Here is a 15,713-nt window from a genome sequence, read left to right as displayed (position 1 = left end):
ACAAGCGAACGAAGGCAACAGACGTTTGGAAAAACAGCACACTTAAGACAACAAAAGTGGCGCAGCAAGGGGGGTTTTGGGGGATAATCCCCCCCCCCCCAGAGCTCAAAGAAATTTTAAGTTGATTCCATTTTACTTAATCGGATTGATATTACTAATAGAATAGTGTAAGGATTAATAAAATATCCCTCAGAAAGCCGTACAACTCATTTCTCATTTGAGCCATTTATCTTAAAATTCCGCAATTTATTAATCTCGCACCTGGCTTATCCTGGTTTGTATTCCATACCCTCACACACCCCGGTATTAGTTGCCCCTAAACCGCCCCAGCCTTAATTTCTGGCTGCGCCCCTGGACAACAATGATATGTGAAAGCGACTGAATTTCCTGGATGCTGGACTCTACCAATCGCATTTTTGTTGGTTTTCAGTAAGTCACGTGACCTCCGCCCTCACTCCCGAAAAAACTTGGGCCTACCTCTCTGTCGCAAAGATACTTGAAATGAGCTATAGAGTGATTCAATCAGTTGATACAATCACTTCGCGTCACTCTGATATTTGATGATGACTTCGCCTCAAATTTTCTCTCATCAGTTAAAGAGGACTGCTTTCCCCATATTTGGTGGTCAAATGCGAATATTTCCTTCGTATCCCATGATTTCTTTGGCTTCTTAACATTTCAGTAATAAAATTTTCTGCATTTACTTTCCACATCCAATGAGATCTTAACATTTTTTTGATCAATTAAATAGTTTTAAATTTCATGTTAAAGTACTCAATTTTTTAATGGATTACGAGTATTATAATATTCCTGTTGGTCAACATATCAATTAATGTGTCAATAAGAGATTTATTAATTTTAATTACGTGGTTTTGGTGGAACGATTATCCCTTGAAATTGTAGACTTTTAATAGCATTCTTCCATTTATCAAATATTTGAGAGCTTTGCCAACTTTTTGCACAGGCCAAAAATCTTTTTCAACAGTAGGTTTACCTAAATATTTTTCGCTGAATATTTCCTTAATCTATTATTTACTTTATTAATCTCGATGGATTTGAAACTTAAAAATAATTTTCGCGAATTTCCCTATTAATTTGCATAACTAATTTTCTTTGATTCTTCAGTAAAGAATATTTTGGAAGTCATTTTTTCAACGTGAGTATCATTTGATTTTCGTTGCGATTGATTTCATGTTTACCATTCCCTCCAATATTCCATCTAAGGCTTCATGACGGAACTGGAGCTTGAGATGTACCGATCTGTGCCAAGCGTGGAGTTCAACACCTACTGGATCCCGTGCACCTGGTTCGTCAGCCTCCTGAAGGAAACCCGCCAAGCACGCCGAATAACGGATTCCAATGGACTCAAAATAATTATGGAGGTAATCGGGCGAAACTACTCATTATTTTTTGCGTGTTACAATTAGTTTAGTAATTAAATTTATTAACGGTTTAAATAACTCACATGTATAACTTTAGTTTTTGGAAAAAGAAAAATTCTTAGAAAAATTTTTAAAATTATCTGAAGAGCTTACTCAAACGAAATAGAGTCATATATAACTGCATGACAAATTACAAATAGAAAATTCACACACTAATGTTAGTGGATATATCATCAATAAAAAGCAACCTCTTCGAAATGTACAAAAATAATAGATATAACGTATTCATAATTAAAAATTATGGAATAAGATTGCACATTCGCACAAAAGTAAATTATAGTAATAATGAAAACTGACACAATGATTATGTATATAAACAAATTATCAAGGTCAATGCTCATACAAAAACAATTTTCTCGTTATATTTTCTGGATTTATTTGAAATAGGTCAATTTTACAACAAATATAGTTAATTTTATGCATACATTTGATAAGGTTTAAGTAAAAAGTGCAATTTCTACGAGAATGAGGGAGTGAAAACATGAATTTGTGTCTAGTGCTCAAAATGTGGACATGGAAAGGAATCAATTTTACAGGAAGGCTGGAGTCAATGTCTCCATGCAATAGACGCTGAAGGAAGGATATGTCCAGGTGTAATCGACGGGTAGCCAAAGGTAAAAGATTAAGTAGGGATATTGTTCATTCTTAGATAATAATATAGGTAGTACATCTATAAGATATTAGCCTAGTATTAGCTGGGCACACTCAATATCTTTGATGTCAATATTATAGAATGGGAACCATAAAATAGAGGAATACTCGAGAATAATGCGGGTTGCATTAAATAAATATTTTTTTAATAAGTGGAGATGCATCGGAGATCGATCGATTTTACCAATTCATTTCAATTTTCTAGTTTGCGCTGCAAAAAGTTATTACTTTTACTGCACTTTTTAAACCGTAAAATATTTTATATGCATAAATTAATAATTGTAAGGGCATGAAAGAAAATCACGTTTTAATTTTTTAGGTTATTTTCAAGTTTTAAGGCCTCAAGTTTTAATGCTTCACGCGCATTTATTTATTTCTTTTTTCAAGGCATTCGGGGGCACTTTTCACCGTCTTAATTCGCTATACTCTTTATTGCACATTGTGTGGATTCGCTTGAATCTCTATTCCGCATGATATTGATAAAGAAGTTGATTTGATCTACTTTTATGCATTGGAAACATTCTAATACTTGTGCTTTTCCCTCTCCGATTGATTCATTCACAACTATACAATCCTAAAATTTGTACATCATAGTCCACCATTTCTCTCATTCCCCCACTGGTACCTTTACTTCCCTGACGTTCATTTTTCTTTTGTCCGCATTAATCTATCCGACACACTTATCGATCGGCCTCTTTCGGAGGAAATTTTCCATCAATTTGGATCAGTAGATAATGGAAATGGGACGGAAAAATGTTAACTTGAAACGGACCTAAAATTTTCGAGGAAGAAGTACAGAATTTATCACAAATCTATTCTATATGAAACAAAAAAGGAAAGACAATGGCAGGTTCCACAATTTAATGATTACCGCGACCGGTTTCGAATACATAGTGTCATCATCAGGCACATTTGATAGAGTTGTATCCATTTATATAGTAGTAAAGAGGGAGGAGGGGAAGTTAGGGGAATGGTTGACAGCGTCATGGATTGGGTGGTAGGGTGGGGAGGTGGGGGAGTGGGTAGCAGCGTCAAGTCAGGGGCCAGTGGGAATGGTGGGGAAGTGGAGTATGTAGGCGGGGGAGGAAGGGTGGAGTGGTCAGGGCTGTGAGGGAGACTTAGAGGGGGAGGGGGTAGGTTGAAAAAACACATTGAGAATGGGGAATTCCAAGAATACAATTGTTCGTTGACTAACATCAATGACGGGCCTCGAAGAATTTCTAGCTGCTTTCTAATTTTTGTTTCATCATGAAGGAGTTCCATCATGTTTCGCCTGACACGATTGAATCTATTCTATATCTTCTTACTTTGCTTGTAAGAGTGCAGCATATGCAGTACGTTTTGCGATGCACTCTATGCGGTATTTATTTAGGTGCACTGAGTGATTCCGATGAGAAGTATTCTCTCTACTAATTGAATATTATGACTGTTGCAGGAGTTTTCAGAGTTCCGCTCCAAATGTGGTCTTCTCTGGAGCTATGACTGGGTCAGCATTCCATTGGTGTACACGCAGGTGAGAGGTGTCATTGAAGCCGCCCTTGACATTTAGTGATTTTTCCGGGTATTCTTCCGCGTTTATCCGCGGAAGAATACCCGGAAAATTCACAAAATATCATCATAATTTCCGCGGAAGCCTACTTGGAAACCGCCTATTGGACAACTGGTTTTTTTTTCTTGTATTGCACTTGAAATTCGTTTACAGTATTCGAATCTAAAACAGTATTCCCCTGGGCTATAGCAGCAATGAATGGACAAATTGTACGGGAGGATAATTCTACGGGATATTTTTTCTGTGACAGCTTTAAAAAAGGAAATATCTCCTTAAAATTGCCTAATGAATTAAATCAAATAACACGTAACTTAAGGAAATTTACAACAAGAAATGAAATTAGGGTAAAAATTAAAATATAGTTGATTGAAGAATCATATTGTTCAAAATAAAAGAAAATTGTACTCAGTTGAAAATGAAATACGGATAAAGTTACAACTATAATCAACGAATAAAAAGTTTTAGTACATATTTTACGGCGTATTGGTATTGTATATTTCATTTTACATTGAATATTTTAATTATATATCGAGTATTGGAATGAGGTACTGTATCTAAAACAATGAAAAAAAAAGTTGCTAAAATTATATATTTAAATGATGTCACCTGCTGACAAGTCCTAGAGCTGAACTACGAATACTTTTTATTTCATGAATATTATTTCAAATATTTTTTGTTTTAAGTAAGGCATATTTTTATTATTCATTTATTAAAAAAATTACCTACGTGGTAAGTTATGTGAGAAGTTGCTTTTACTCCGACCATAGAAGGACTTTTCCTTTAACTTTGTTAATTTTATGTTTGAAATGAGATGGTAGTACTTACTCACTTGAAACGAGTCTGAAATTTAAGAATTACAGAATCATAAATCTATTCAATATCGGCTTAGTTTTACTTGCAATTAGACGCACGGGTACTGTCTAATTTCAATAAAGAGAGATTGAAAATCTCCGAGGTGTACGAGGTACTATATCTCAATGGCGTACAATCTCTTTATGATACCTTTGCATTCATCTATATAATCTACATCTATATAATACCCCGCAAGCTGCCTAAAAGGCGTGTGGCAGGGGGTGCTAGGACACCAGCCGTTTACAGCTTAAAAAAAATATGAAGTACTCTAACGAGTTTAAAGTATACCGGGACTAGCCGCGGTGATAACTTTTACGGGAGTGACCCGCAATGCACAATCGTGCGAAAGATCCACAGAGAAAAAATCATTCGCCTTGACCGGGATTCGAACCCGGATCCCCCGATTTCCGGTCGAGTGCTTTAGCCACCTGCTTTTTGGACTGCTTGTGGCATCATATGCTCAGCAGTCCAGTTACATCTTGTCCGGTAGTGTCCGAAAATATCCACAGGCAAGAATGACGCCTCGGTAGCTTAACTGGCTAGAGCACTCGACCGGAAATCGGGGGATCCGGGTTCGAATCCCAGTCAAGGCGAATGATTTTTTCTCTGTGGATCTTTCGTACTCTAACGAGGTTGGTACTAGCGTTTATTAAAGTCCTTTATGGTTCGGGGGAAAAACGAATTCCCATATCTATCCGTTCGGAAAAACATCTCTCTTAATTTATCTCTTCTATCGGACCTGGAAATATAGTGTGGCTCTAAGATTATGTTCTCTGTGTCGCTCTTAAAGATATCCATTCTCAATTGTTCAAGCAATCTAAGCCTATCGCGCAGCCTCCGAGTCTCCAGCGGCTCCCAGCCTAATTCGCTTAACATCTGGGTAACGCTGTCTGTACGCCCGTAGCAGTTTTTGACGAAACGCGCAGCCTTCCTTTGTATTTTATTCAGTTCGCGGATTAAGTCTTTCTGTACCGGATCCCATACGATCGATGCATATTCAAGGTGCGGTCGGACGAGAGCGAAATAGCACCTTTCTTTCACTTTCTCATCCGAAAATATTCTCACAATACGCTTGACGAATCCTAATTTCTTCAGGGCTATGCCGCAAATATTCTTTATATGTGCTCCCCACGTGAGGTTCGAGGTTATCGTAACTCCCAGGCATTATACCATATGACGAAATATCTCATTTAAAGTGCCTAATGAATTAAATCAGATAACACGTTATTTAAGGAAATTTACAACAAAAAACGAAATTAATGTAAAAATTTAAGTATAGTTTATTGAAGAATGATACAATTCAAAGTAAAAGAAAATTATATCATACGTAATGTGCGCCGCGTGATGAACCAGGAGATTTGCTCGGACGTTTAGTGACCCCCTACTGGTTACTTATTCATTAGATATTATTATACTTGGCGACGTTAGCTTTTGTTATTTCGAGTGGGAGATATGGAATGGGGGAGTAGGATTGTAAGGAGTTATTTATATTATTTTGCCCTATTCTTCTAATTTTAAAAACCTGAAAAAGGAATTTCCGTCAACGTAATAGAAACAGCACATATTTTTTCGAGATTCTATTTTTTATGTAAACTGAATTTCGAAATTTAATAAAATTACGTAAAATTTTTATTTCAAGCCAAAAAAAAGAAAAATATAGGAATGGTAGAGCTCATGCTGATTGTATTCTCAAAAAAAAAGTCGTATCCTTCAAAAAAATAAATCAAATAAAATTAATTAAAAATATAATAAGCACAAAATGATCCTCTAGTAAGTAGTTAACCTATCTGGCCACCAGCAGTACTCACTTTGCCGTACTGCAATTTTGGATAGGATTAGGCTGTGCTAAAACATTAATGGAATGCTGTCTGTCAATTCCTCTTCCAGGTGGTCACCATCGCCACGTATTCCTTCTTCATGGCAGCGCTAGTCGGAAGGCAGTTTGTGGAAGGGAAGAGCAAGGGTTACCAAATGGAGGTCGACATATATTTGCCCGTCTTCACGATTCTGCAGTTTTTCTTCTTTATGGGACTCCTGAAGGTTGGAAATTGTTCTTACGATAAGAAGTAACCTATAAATTTACCTCTAAAACGTTTAATATGCAGCGATGTCCAGTCCTTCACATTTTACATTTTCCTTGCTCATAGTTTGATGTTGTTTTGTAGCGTAGTTTAAAAAAAATCATACCTGCCGTTTGATAATATCAAATTTCGAACGTATTTGTTACTCCATTCATTAATCAAAAATAAATCCCACGGAACACGCACATGAAATTTGCGGATAAGCAGTTTTTCATGTTTTTGACCCTGTTCCACCATTTTTTAAAGTCTCAAACTAGAGATAATTTCCTTCAACGTAAGAGAACTTTTGCGATTACCTTCAACAGAAAAATAATATTGAAATGAATATTTGTTTTAATTCCGTGCTTTAACTGAAAATGTCGCACAGACTTCATCGAAATACCCATTGTTTCCCAAAAAAATTAATTGGCCTTTGAAAATTTAACACACGTAAATTTTTATTTTTAGGCCAAAAGAAATTTGAAAAAAATCATAATTTTACATACCCATTCTCTCTATATTCCCCAAATAATAGGTTTTTTAACCTCTTGCATTATTTTTTAGGTATGAAATCTAAAGGTTTAGGTCCTTATTTATAAAAGAAACATAGTAATTTCGGCAATACATTTTCCATTTTGAAGGCTGGTATATTGAAAAGATGAGATGCACAATAAATACAAAAGCTGGTCAAGTATTAAAATTAATTATGCTGAAAAATTCCAATAAAACATTTAAACTAAGGAAATTTTTTAATTTTCTTCATTCTTTCAATTTTTAAATCTATTCGTTAAAATTTTTATTGATATATGTGGATATTTTTCAGGTTGCGGAGCAGCTCATCAATCCATTTGGGGATGATGACGAAGACTTCGAGCTTAATTGGCTGATAGATAGGCATATTAAGGTAAATAGCCCCACCAATTGGAGAATGATAAATTAAATTAATGACTTTATTGAACGGGATAAGATTCCCGTTAGAAAAATAAAGTACAAACATTTTCACCATTTTACTAAATAAAATAAAGAATAGCTTTCTATATGACGTTCGCTATCGTAGAATATATTTTATAAAATAATTTTTTCGATCAGATTATTCATTTTCCAAGTTTGAATTTTGATATAATTGCTTTTGAGTGAAAAGACATCAGGCAAACAGAATATTCTTCCGAGAGAATTATGTCTCAAGATAAGTTGACTCTTTTAAAATTGATAGAATAATTAGCAATTCGTATATGTTTTTTTGTGATGGTTTACGATGGATGTGGAAATAATTTTGCTCTAAAAGGTTGAAATAGTTTATGAATATGAATTATGAATAATTTTGTAGAGAAATCCAATATCAGCTATAGTTCTTCGTGCCTGAATATTTTGTTATTCAAATACATCCAACATTCATTTATTATTTGTAGTTTGAAAATAACCAGTACACAAATACAATAGTAAACCCATTGTCTTTTAAACCTTTGGGCCTTGATTACGATAATGAATTCGTATTACTAAGTTTTATTGCGAGTGGAAACCTATGTTTTGATTTCAGCTACAAGTTGACGAAACTGTGGAGTAGACAGGTAGAGGAAACATTATGCCAAAATAAATTCTATGCCATTATTTTTGTTTAAATTGTTTGCCCTGCAATCATTATTTTTTCTAAATTTAATTAATATGATCATTTTATCATGGTGTTTTAATTTATCTTCACTGTGGAAAAGAAAGTGTCTTTGATCTATAGATATTTAACTGTGCAGTGAAATCGCAGTATTCAACTGCCCATAAGTTAAGAAAATAAGAATGAGTCACATTTCTTATTAATTCAATTTTTCTGTGTTATTGCACTTTCTGTCATCATATTTCTACTCATTTCGGTTATTTTTGAAGGGGTCTCAAAGCCATAAAGACCAAGTTTGCCTTCGTCTTTCTATGATGACAAAGTTAGCCTCCGATACGATGTAACCATATACTCAAATCAATCTTGGTGGGAAATCTGGATAAATATTCCTGCATGTATTCAAAATTCATGTTTGTTGCTGGTAAATTGAATTAGACTTACTTGTTGGTACATACAAAAAAATAAAGAAAATATGAAAATAAAATTTTGGTTTGCTTGTATCTGGGAAGGCCAAATGAAAAGGTCCCAGTCAGTGGGTTCAACTAATCCGTCTTATGTTTACTCGTATGCAACCCTCAGGTTTCGTATTTGGGAGTGGATACGCTTCTGAACCGGATTCCACCAATAGTGAAAGATATGTATTTCAACGCCACTGATCTCACCTTGCCATACACAAAAGCAGCCGTGGCATACAAAAAGAAGACCTACAGAGGATCAGTCCACGACATGATGTAAGTTCATTGTGTGTCCGAAAATACATTATTTTTATGTAGTATAGATTATATATGGACATTAAAAAAATACGCCAAAGCGAACAACTGCTGCGTTGCCACCTCTTGCGCGCGAAACTTTGCTTCCTGGTAACCAGCACTGGCCCGGCTAAGCCCCGTTTGGCAACATGGCATTAATAGAAGTTATTAACATTCACAAATATCAATATTTTTATAGATTATGGATCATAGAAAATTTTCAAATAAATTAAGAAGTCTTTCTAGCAGTTTTATTTTTTCTTTCGTGGTTCGTAGGACTAGATAGTATTTAAACATGTTCGTTATTTTACTACAAAATATGCGTTTTTTAATTTAAAAGCCATTTTATTAATTTAAAAGCCATTTTATTAATTTAAATTAATGTTTGCAACTTGTTTGCAACTGAAGATGAATGTTGTAGACCTAGTAGTTTTCCCTAAGTTGAGTTACAAAGTTAATGAAGATGTCAAAAACGGCTAATTTTATGGTGCGCAGAGCCATTTATTGTACTCGCGTGTCTACATTTTTTTTACATAAATTTTGAATTATTCAGAATGAAAAATAAAATTTCCTATAAAATGAATTATTATTCATTATTATGATACGCACTGAAATCCAGATGCAAATAGGGTAGTTTCCTTCATCAAAGAAAACGAAAGGCGTTGATTGCGATTCGTTACCCACCATTAGTGTACTCATAAAATATAAATTATTTGGTTTTAGAAATACCGGTTTAGACGAATGGCAATGGTCAATTTTATCCTCATTTGAAAACGGCCAGATTGGCGCCCATGCGATGCCACTCCACGTGACGTCACAGGGACCTAGTTTCTATACGAGTAGATAGGAGTTTTACATCGTTTGAGGTTACCAATGCATGCATGAGGCACAGAGCTCAGGGAAACATGTCTTAATAATCACCTATTAAAATTACCTAAGTTCGGAAAGTTTCCTTCGTTTGGTAGGGTAATAATAATCCTTATTTAAGCCAAGCGCTACAAGCTAGCATGGTACTCTGCTACCTGCTAGCATCCTGCGTCGTATCAGTGCTCAGAGCCTCGCCCCAAGGTCACCTCACTTGCGGCAGCGGGAACCAGAACGACGTCACACGGGAGTTTTCCCGGAATTCATAGTTACCCGTCGCGTTTTCGCGTGCTTGAAATTTTTCACTTTTCATTTAATTGCGAAAAATAGATATCGTCATAAAAAAATCTAAAAGTCTGAAATACGTACTCCATGAGTAATAATCTTTCGATTCAGGCAATAAAAAATAATAGGAAACCACCCTATTTTTTTAAGTACAGCGGCACATCATTTTGACGCCGATAGTATGGGGGGCAAGCCATGGTTGTTCAAATTGTAGGTAAGATTTATAAATGGAAAAGGTGAATGAAACCAACATTTTAAGGAAACTGTAACAGCTCTTTATTGGTTTTTAAAATTATTTTCTTGAAAAAATATCATTTTCCTCAAAGACATTTGCGATTTTTGTTTCTTTGTGGGGGGACAGCTGCCTCCTCCAGCCCCTCTGCTGGGTACGCCCACGTCTCTGGGTACTATCCTTCCCGAGCAACGCCGCCGATGATCTGCCAGTATTCTATGTTCTGAAACGTCCTTTTTTCCCGCTCAGGGTCCCCGAGGAAAAGCAGTCCATGTTCCTCCCGGAGATATTGGAGGAAGAGGAGGAGAGTGAACACGATTACGACGGGCGGGTGAACACGAGCGGCAATTTGCCGCCGCGAAGCAAGGGCTCCTTCGGTCGGATCGACATCGCCAGCCGCGCAGTCTTCCCGGAGATCATCACGCCCATCCACTCCAGACGAAAGCTGGTTGCCAGGGTCAAAGGCGACAGGCAGGCCCCCTCCTCGCCCAAGGCCGCGTCTTCCTCGTCGCAGGGCAAAGAAGAGGGCTCTGGTCGGTAGGTGGACAACCCCTTCCATCCATCCAATTTTACGCTGCCGCATACAACGGTTCGCCTTGTTAAAGTATAAGGGGATTTGCCACGGTGATAACTTTAAGGAGCATCCGCAATACACGAGATGTACGAAAATTTCGCAGAGAAATAATCATTCGCCCTGACTGAGATTCGAATCTGAATCCCCCTTTAGCTACCGAGGCGTTATTCGTTCAATTTGCTTCAAAATGGCTGAAGCACTTGACCGGAAATCCGGGTTCAAATCCCGGTCAAGGCGAATGATTTTTTTGTCTGTGGAATTTTCACATATTTGGTTTGCCTTGGATGCACGAACGTTCGAAATGGTTCTGCCGTGGTATTTATTTCATTGCTTTCTTTTCGGATTGCAAACCATTATTTTAAGGCCTGTTTACTCGACACAACCCGTACTAGTTAATATCTAATTGATTGCATGATTTTGGTGAAATGTAACGGATAATGTGCAAATGCATCACCTAAATTTGAACAGGGTCTATTTTCTGTACGTGCGCTCACACAAGCCGGGTAGTTACATGGTGCATTTTGGCGATCATTCTCGCGTTCTTACACTTTCACATTAACTTTTACGAGCTGATGCACCGTGTAAACAGGCCTTTGGAATGTGTGAATATATTTGAAAAGATGGAAATTGGCCATTAATTCAGATAAAACAAGGTCTCCCGTCGTCGCTGTTGCTCATCCACGCGTATGTTGGGTAAAACGTTTTTACTAAAAATTCTTTTACCAAATTTACTAAAAATTGGCGTACAAATAAAAGGAGGAATGACAAAATCGTTTTCCAACAATCATCGGAACTTGACAGAATTGGTTTGTTCTGAAAATGGTCCACGAGAGTGAATTGTTAATTTTTGTAAAAGTTTGCGGATACCAAATCCATGTACGGAAACAGTAGTGTCTGGGACCATTCTTCTTTACAATATTCTTAGCAACTCCAGCTGCGTTTGTTTTGGAACCCTTTCAAAGAAGTATGCATTGTAGATATAAAGAAATGCATTCTTTTCACGCAGATCGAACTTCTCGTCTCAGATCCATGCTGGAAACACTGAAGGGGGCGACGAGGGCCGCTCGGACAGCGTTTCTTCGCTGGAGGAGGAAGAAGTAGACGCGGCGAATGCACAGCAGGACAGCGGCGGCGGAGCGCCGTCCAGCGACGTCCTCCAGGTGCCATCGCCGCAGCACCACCTTCAGCTCCAGCAGAGGCCTTCCACCAACTCACTGCACCTCGGCACCCCGGAGCCCAGCGCCAGAACCGAGCCCGCCTTCCCCTCAAAACCGGAAGACTCCGGAGCCGGGCCACCGCAACAAAGGCCTCCGGTTGCCCCGGCGACCACCCGCCGGAGGCCTTCCACTACCTCAACCGGAGGGGGCAAGAGCCGAAACGTCGTGCGGTGGAAACCTCTGGAAGGGGCCTATTCCACGCCCTTCGTGACCACGCCCCCCATCGGCCCTGGCGGAGACAGGGGCACGCCCCTGCAGACCTTCGTGTCGATGACCAAGGGACGGGCCAAGTCGAGCCTGGAGCGGCTGGCGCGCTCCATGACCAGGGCCGACCCCACGGACCAGAGGCTCGCGGAGCTGCTTCGGGAAGCCGAAGAGTTCAAGGCCGCGGCGGCGGGCAGGCGCGGGGCGGCCGCACCCCCGCACCGCACCTCCAGCCTGCCGGACATGGGTACGCCGCTGAGCTGCTCCCGCCTTCAGCCGGAAAACGGCGGTTGCGGTGACTTCCGGCGCGAGAGCGAGGGTGGTCAGAGCTGGGGCGGGGACAGGGGGGAAACCCCTGATCGGAACAGCCGGCTGCGCGTGGAGCAGTCCGCCAACGGTGGGGGTCAGAGGTTAAGACGTGGAGGGTCGGACTGCGCCAACCAAGGGAAGTGCTGGCCGGTTTAGAACGCAGGAGAGAGAGAAAGAGAAACAGCACGCTCAAAGTGTCTTCTGCCAAGGGACAACGACTAAAAGGGAAAGTGATCACGGTCATCATCTTCCTCGCCCACGATGTGTTATCTTGTTTTGCTCAAATGTTCACCGCTGTTTTGAGGTTGGGTTGTGCCAAAAGTATTTAAACAATATTGTCCAAGTACCCGAATGATACCAGGATACTTAGATGGATAGTGCACGAGTACTCAAATGAATGCTATTCTAACCACTGAATATTAAAGTGAATTTGAAATTGAATGGATTCGAAGAGGAACCCAAGCAATTGCAATGCAATTTCTATGTGCGTGAATACCTGGATTTTCCGGAGAATATCTGAGTACGCGAATATATGAGAATGTGTTAGCCATGCGGAGTTAGCCATAAATTTTGAATACCGGAAATGGAATAATAAGGGGAGTTCCAATTTAATAGTTGAGGTATTCTTCAGTGTGAATATGTAATTCACATTTTCATTCTAGTAGTGCGAGTATTTTTCATAGTATCTTCTCAAGTATTTACATGAGAATCAAAATCTCCTTTCGAGTACTCGAGTGACAATCAACTTTTGGCCGACCGTTGGGTGGATGCAAGTTTTTTTTATTACGAGCACATACGCCGGCACTTCGTTTTTATGTGAACATCGTATCCCATATTCCACTGCAGTTTCGACGCAGATTATTAAGCTCTCATGCGAGAAATTTTCAAGTGCCATCAGACATGTGAAGGCGTGTGAAATTTTCTACAAACTCTTCGAAAGTGATATTTTTTCAGATATTTCCATATGAGATGTGGAACCAAGCCATTGAAGCCACTGTGCAGTGCAATGAATGACTGAAGAAGCCTTTTTGTACGATGGAAAAAACTGGCTGTGAATCTCGAATACATAGATATATACATATATGATTTTTTATGCATAGTATATGAAGTAGAAGCGAGCTGTGCTCCAATCATGATCTATTTTTACCTATTATTCACATATCATCAGCCCAATTGTTGAAATTACTAGGTTAAATTGAAAATGCCTTTGCCTGAAGAGTGCCTGCCATCATAGTTTACATTTTCTGGAATTTATATATTCTCCTCCTCTTACCAAGAAACTGCAACGTGATAGAAATGAAGTCATTTCCGCCAAAGATTCATATATCGCAGAAATTGTCCACATCCTATCAGACTCAATCTACTTTTTCATTCAGTCCCAAAGCTTTATTGGTAACGTGGAGGGACAAAAATATTATTTCATGTTTTCTTTTCAATAGTTTAACGTCGTTGAATTTTGATTTTATTTAAGTACTTATTAAATGATCTCACTAGAAAAAGTGTAGTGTCTAATTAATATTTTTATCGGCAAACTTTTCATGTTTTTGCAAACATATTAGCCCTTACTGTACAGAATGATTTATTGATTTATAATGTGAGAATTATTGGAAGAAGAATATTTTTTACAATGGTCGCACTATGGTGAGCACTAGTATTTAAAATACGTCTGTCTGATGCCTTGTTTATTGCACTCGTTGCTTGACAAGCTGAGAATGGCATTGGCGCTGAAACAATTGAATTATTGTTTACAAATTTTTACGTGGCACTGCCGGATAAATGATCAGCTGAATCGAAAGATTAATTTTTTAAGTTGCTACTTTATGATTTTTATTTAGTTTTCCATGGAAGGAGGTGCTAGATTAATTACCCTGGATTGGTCCAAAGTATGTATATCTACTGTTTGAAAGTCAGTCAAACTGCTTAAATTTTGATTTAAAAGATACTGTTGAGTCCAAAATATTGTTTTTCATTGTATATATTCACCTAAATATTAGATGTATGTACCTGCCAAAGTTTGGATGGAGTGAGGTGTTTTGTATTTTGTGATAATTATTTGTTCTCTTTATTAGTGATGTACTCATAAGTTTAATCTTAAAGTGCCCAATGTGTTATCAATGACTGCTCAACATATTCCTACCCATCCCAGACAAGGAGTAACAATGAAATGGACCAATCTGCGCACACTTTCTCCCTTCTCCTTAATTCCAAAGTGAAAGAAATATTCCATGAATATATTCTTTTGCTTAAAATATATCCCAAACATTGTAAAAATTGTTAAAATATAATTTGTTCTAATCGATTTCTGCATTTTCAATTGACATTCACTTTATTTTTCCGTTTTGAAAGCCGTGAAGATTTTGCTTCAGAAACAGGGCATGATTTGACTAGAATCATCATAAATTCTTGATTTTGAGTTTGAATAGTTATTCCTCTCCTCATTGGAATGTAACATATACCTCGTCCACGTTGGTACTTGAAGCTGAGTGAGTCAAAGTAAATGGTCTGATTTTGTCCAGAAATAATTGAAACCAATTTAACTTTTAGTTCAGTACTAGATAAGGTAGGCTCCGACGAAAAAAGGTTTAAGTATTTGCCAAATGGATGCCATTGATCTCATTTATTCGCATATTTTCTCTCCTCACTTTATTGCTTTGACTTAATATCAATCGAATGTTCCATTCCACTCTTAGTTGTGGGAGAAAGGGTCGTTTTTTTTAAGGTTATCGGGAGAGATGATGTCTCACCGCGAAGAAACCTCTCCAGATCCACTTACAAGGAACATTCACGATGTGTCTTCCGCCGATTTCGTTCAAATTCGGTAGGATGGTATTGTTTCACAATGAAAGCACATTTGTAAAATTTCTCTTGATCTGAAGCCCACTGACCCGATATATCTGCATCCAAAGTTGCGCGCTGGTCAGTCATTTTGAGGCGAGGGGCCCCTCGCTGGCGGCAAGCGTTGTGGGGATTACTGGGAGGGGGGTGTGGGCCAGGCATTCGCGATCTACCACCTACTAATGACGAGAGAAGCGGTATGTGATCCAGGGGCCAAACGGTAACATCATCTCACTGCTTGTTGACCATTTTCTGTAGCGTTAAGGTGTTTCTCCCCGTCCCAT

At 38.3% G+C, this 15,713-nt stretch overlaps 1 protein-coding gene across 2 annotated transcripts in view; it reads left to right on the top strand.

Annotated features, from left to right (window-relative positions):
• The window catches only part of LOC124157945 (bestrophin-1-like), a 126,930-nt gene extending 112,037 nt beyond the window's left edge, over positions 1-14,893 (top strand). For both annotated transcript variants that reach the window (XM_046533053.1, XM_046533054.1), the window contains 7 exons: positions 1,225-1,382; positions 3,529-3,606; positions 6,382-6,534; positions 7,378-7,458; positions 8,740-8,891; positions 10,540-10,827; positions 11,871-14,893. In XM_046533053.1, coding sequence (XP_046389009.1) covers positions 1,225-1,382; positions 3,529-3,606; positions 6,382-6,534; positions 7,378-7,458; positions 8,740-8,891; positions 10,540-10,827; positions 11,871-12,750 — 1,790 coding nt within the window. In that variant the 3' untranslated portion in view covers positions 12,751-14,893. The remainder of the gene's footprint in view (positions 1-1,224; positions 1,383-3,528; positions 3,607-6,381; positions 6,535-7,377; positions 7,459-8,739; positions 8,892-10,539; positions 10,828-11,870) is intronic.
• The last annotated feature ends 820 nt before the right edge of the window (positions 14,894-15,713 follow it).

Source organism: Ischnura elegans, chromosome 4 (assembly GCF_921293095.1).
Source record: "Ischnura elegans chromosome 4, ioIscEleg1.1, whole genome shotgun sequence".
NCBI lineage: Eukaryota > Metazoa > Arthropoda > Insecta > Odonata > Coenagrionidae > Ischnura > Ischnura elegans.
The sequence above is the reverse complement of the archived record's forward strand: the minus strand, read 5'-3'. Positions and strand labels throughout refer to the sequence as shown.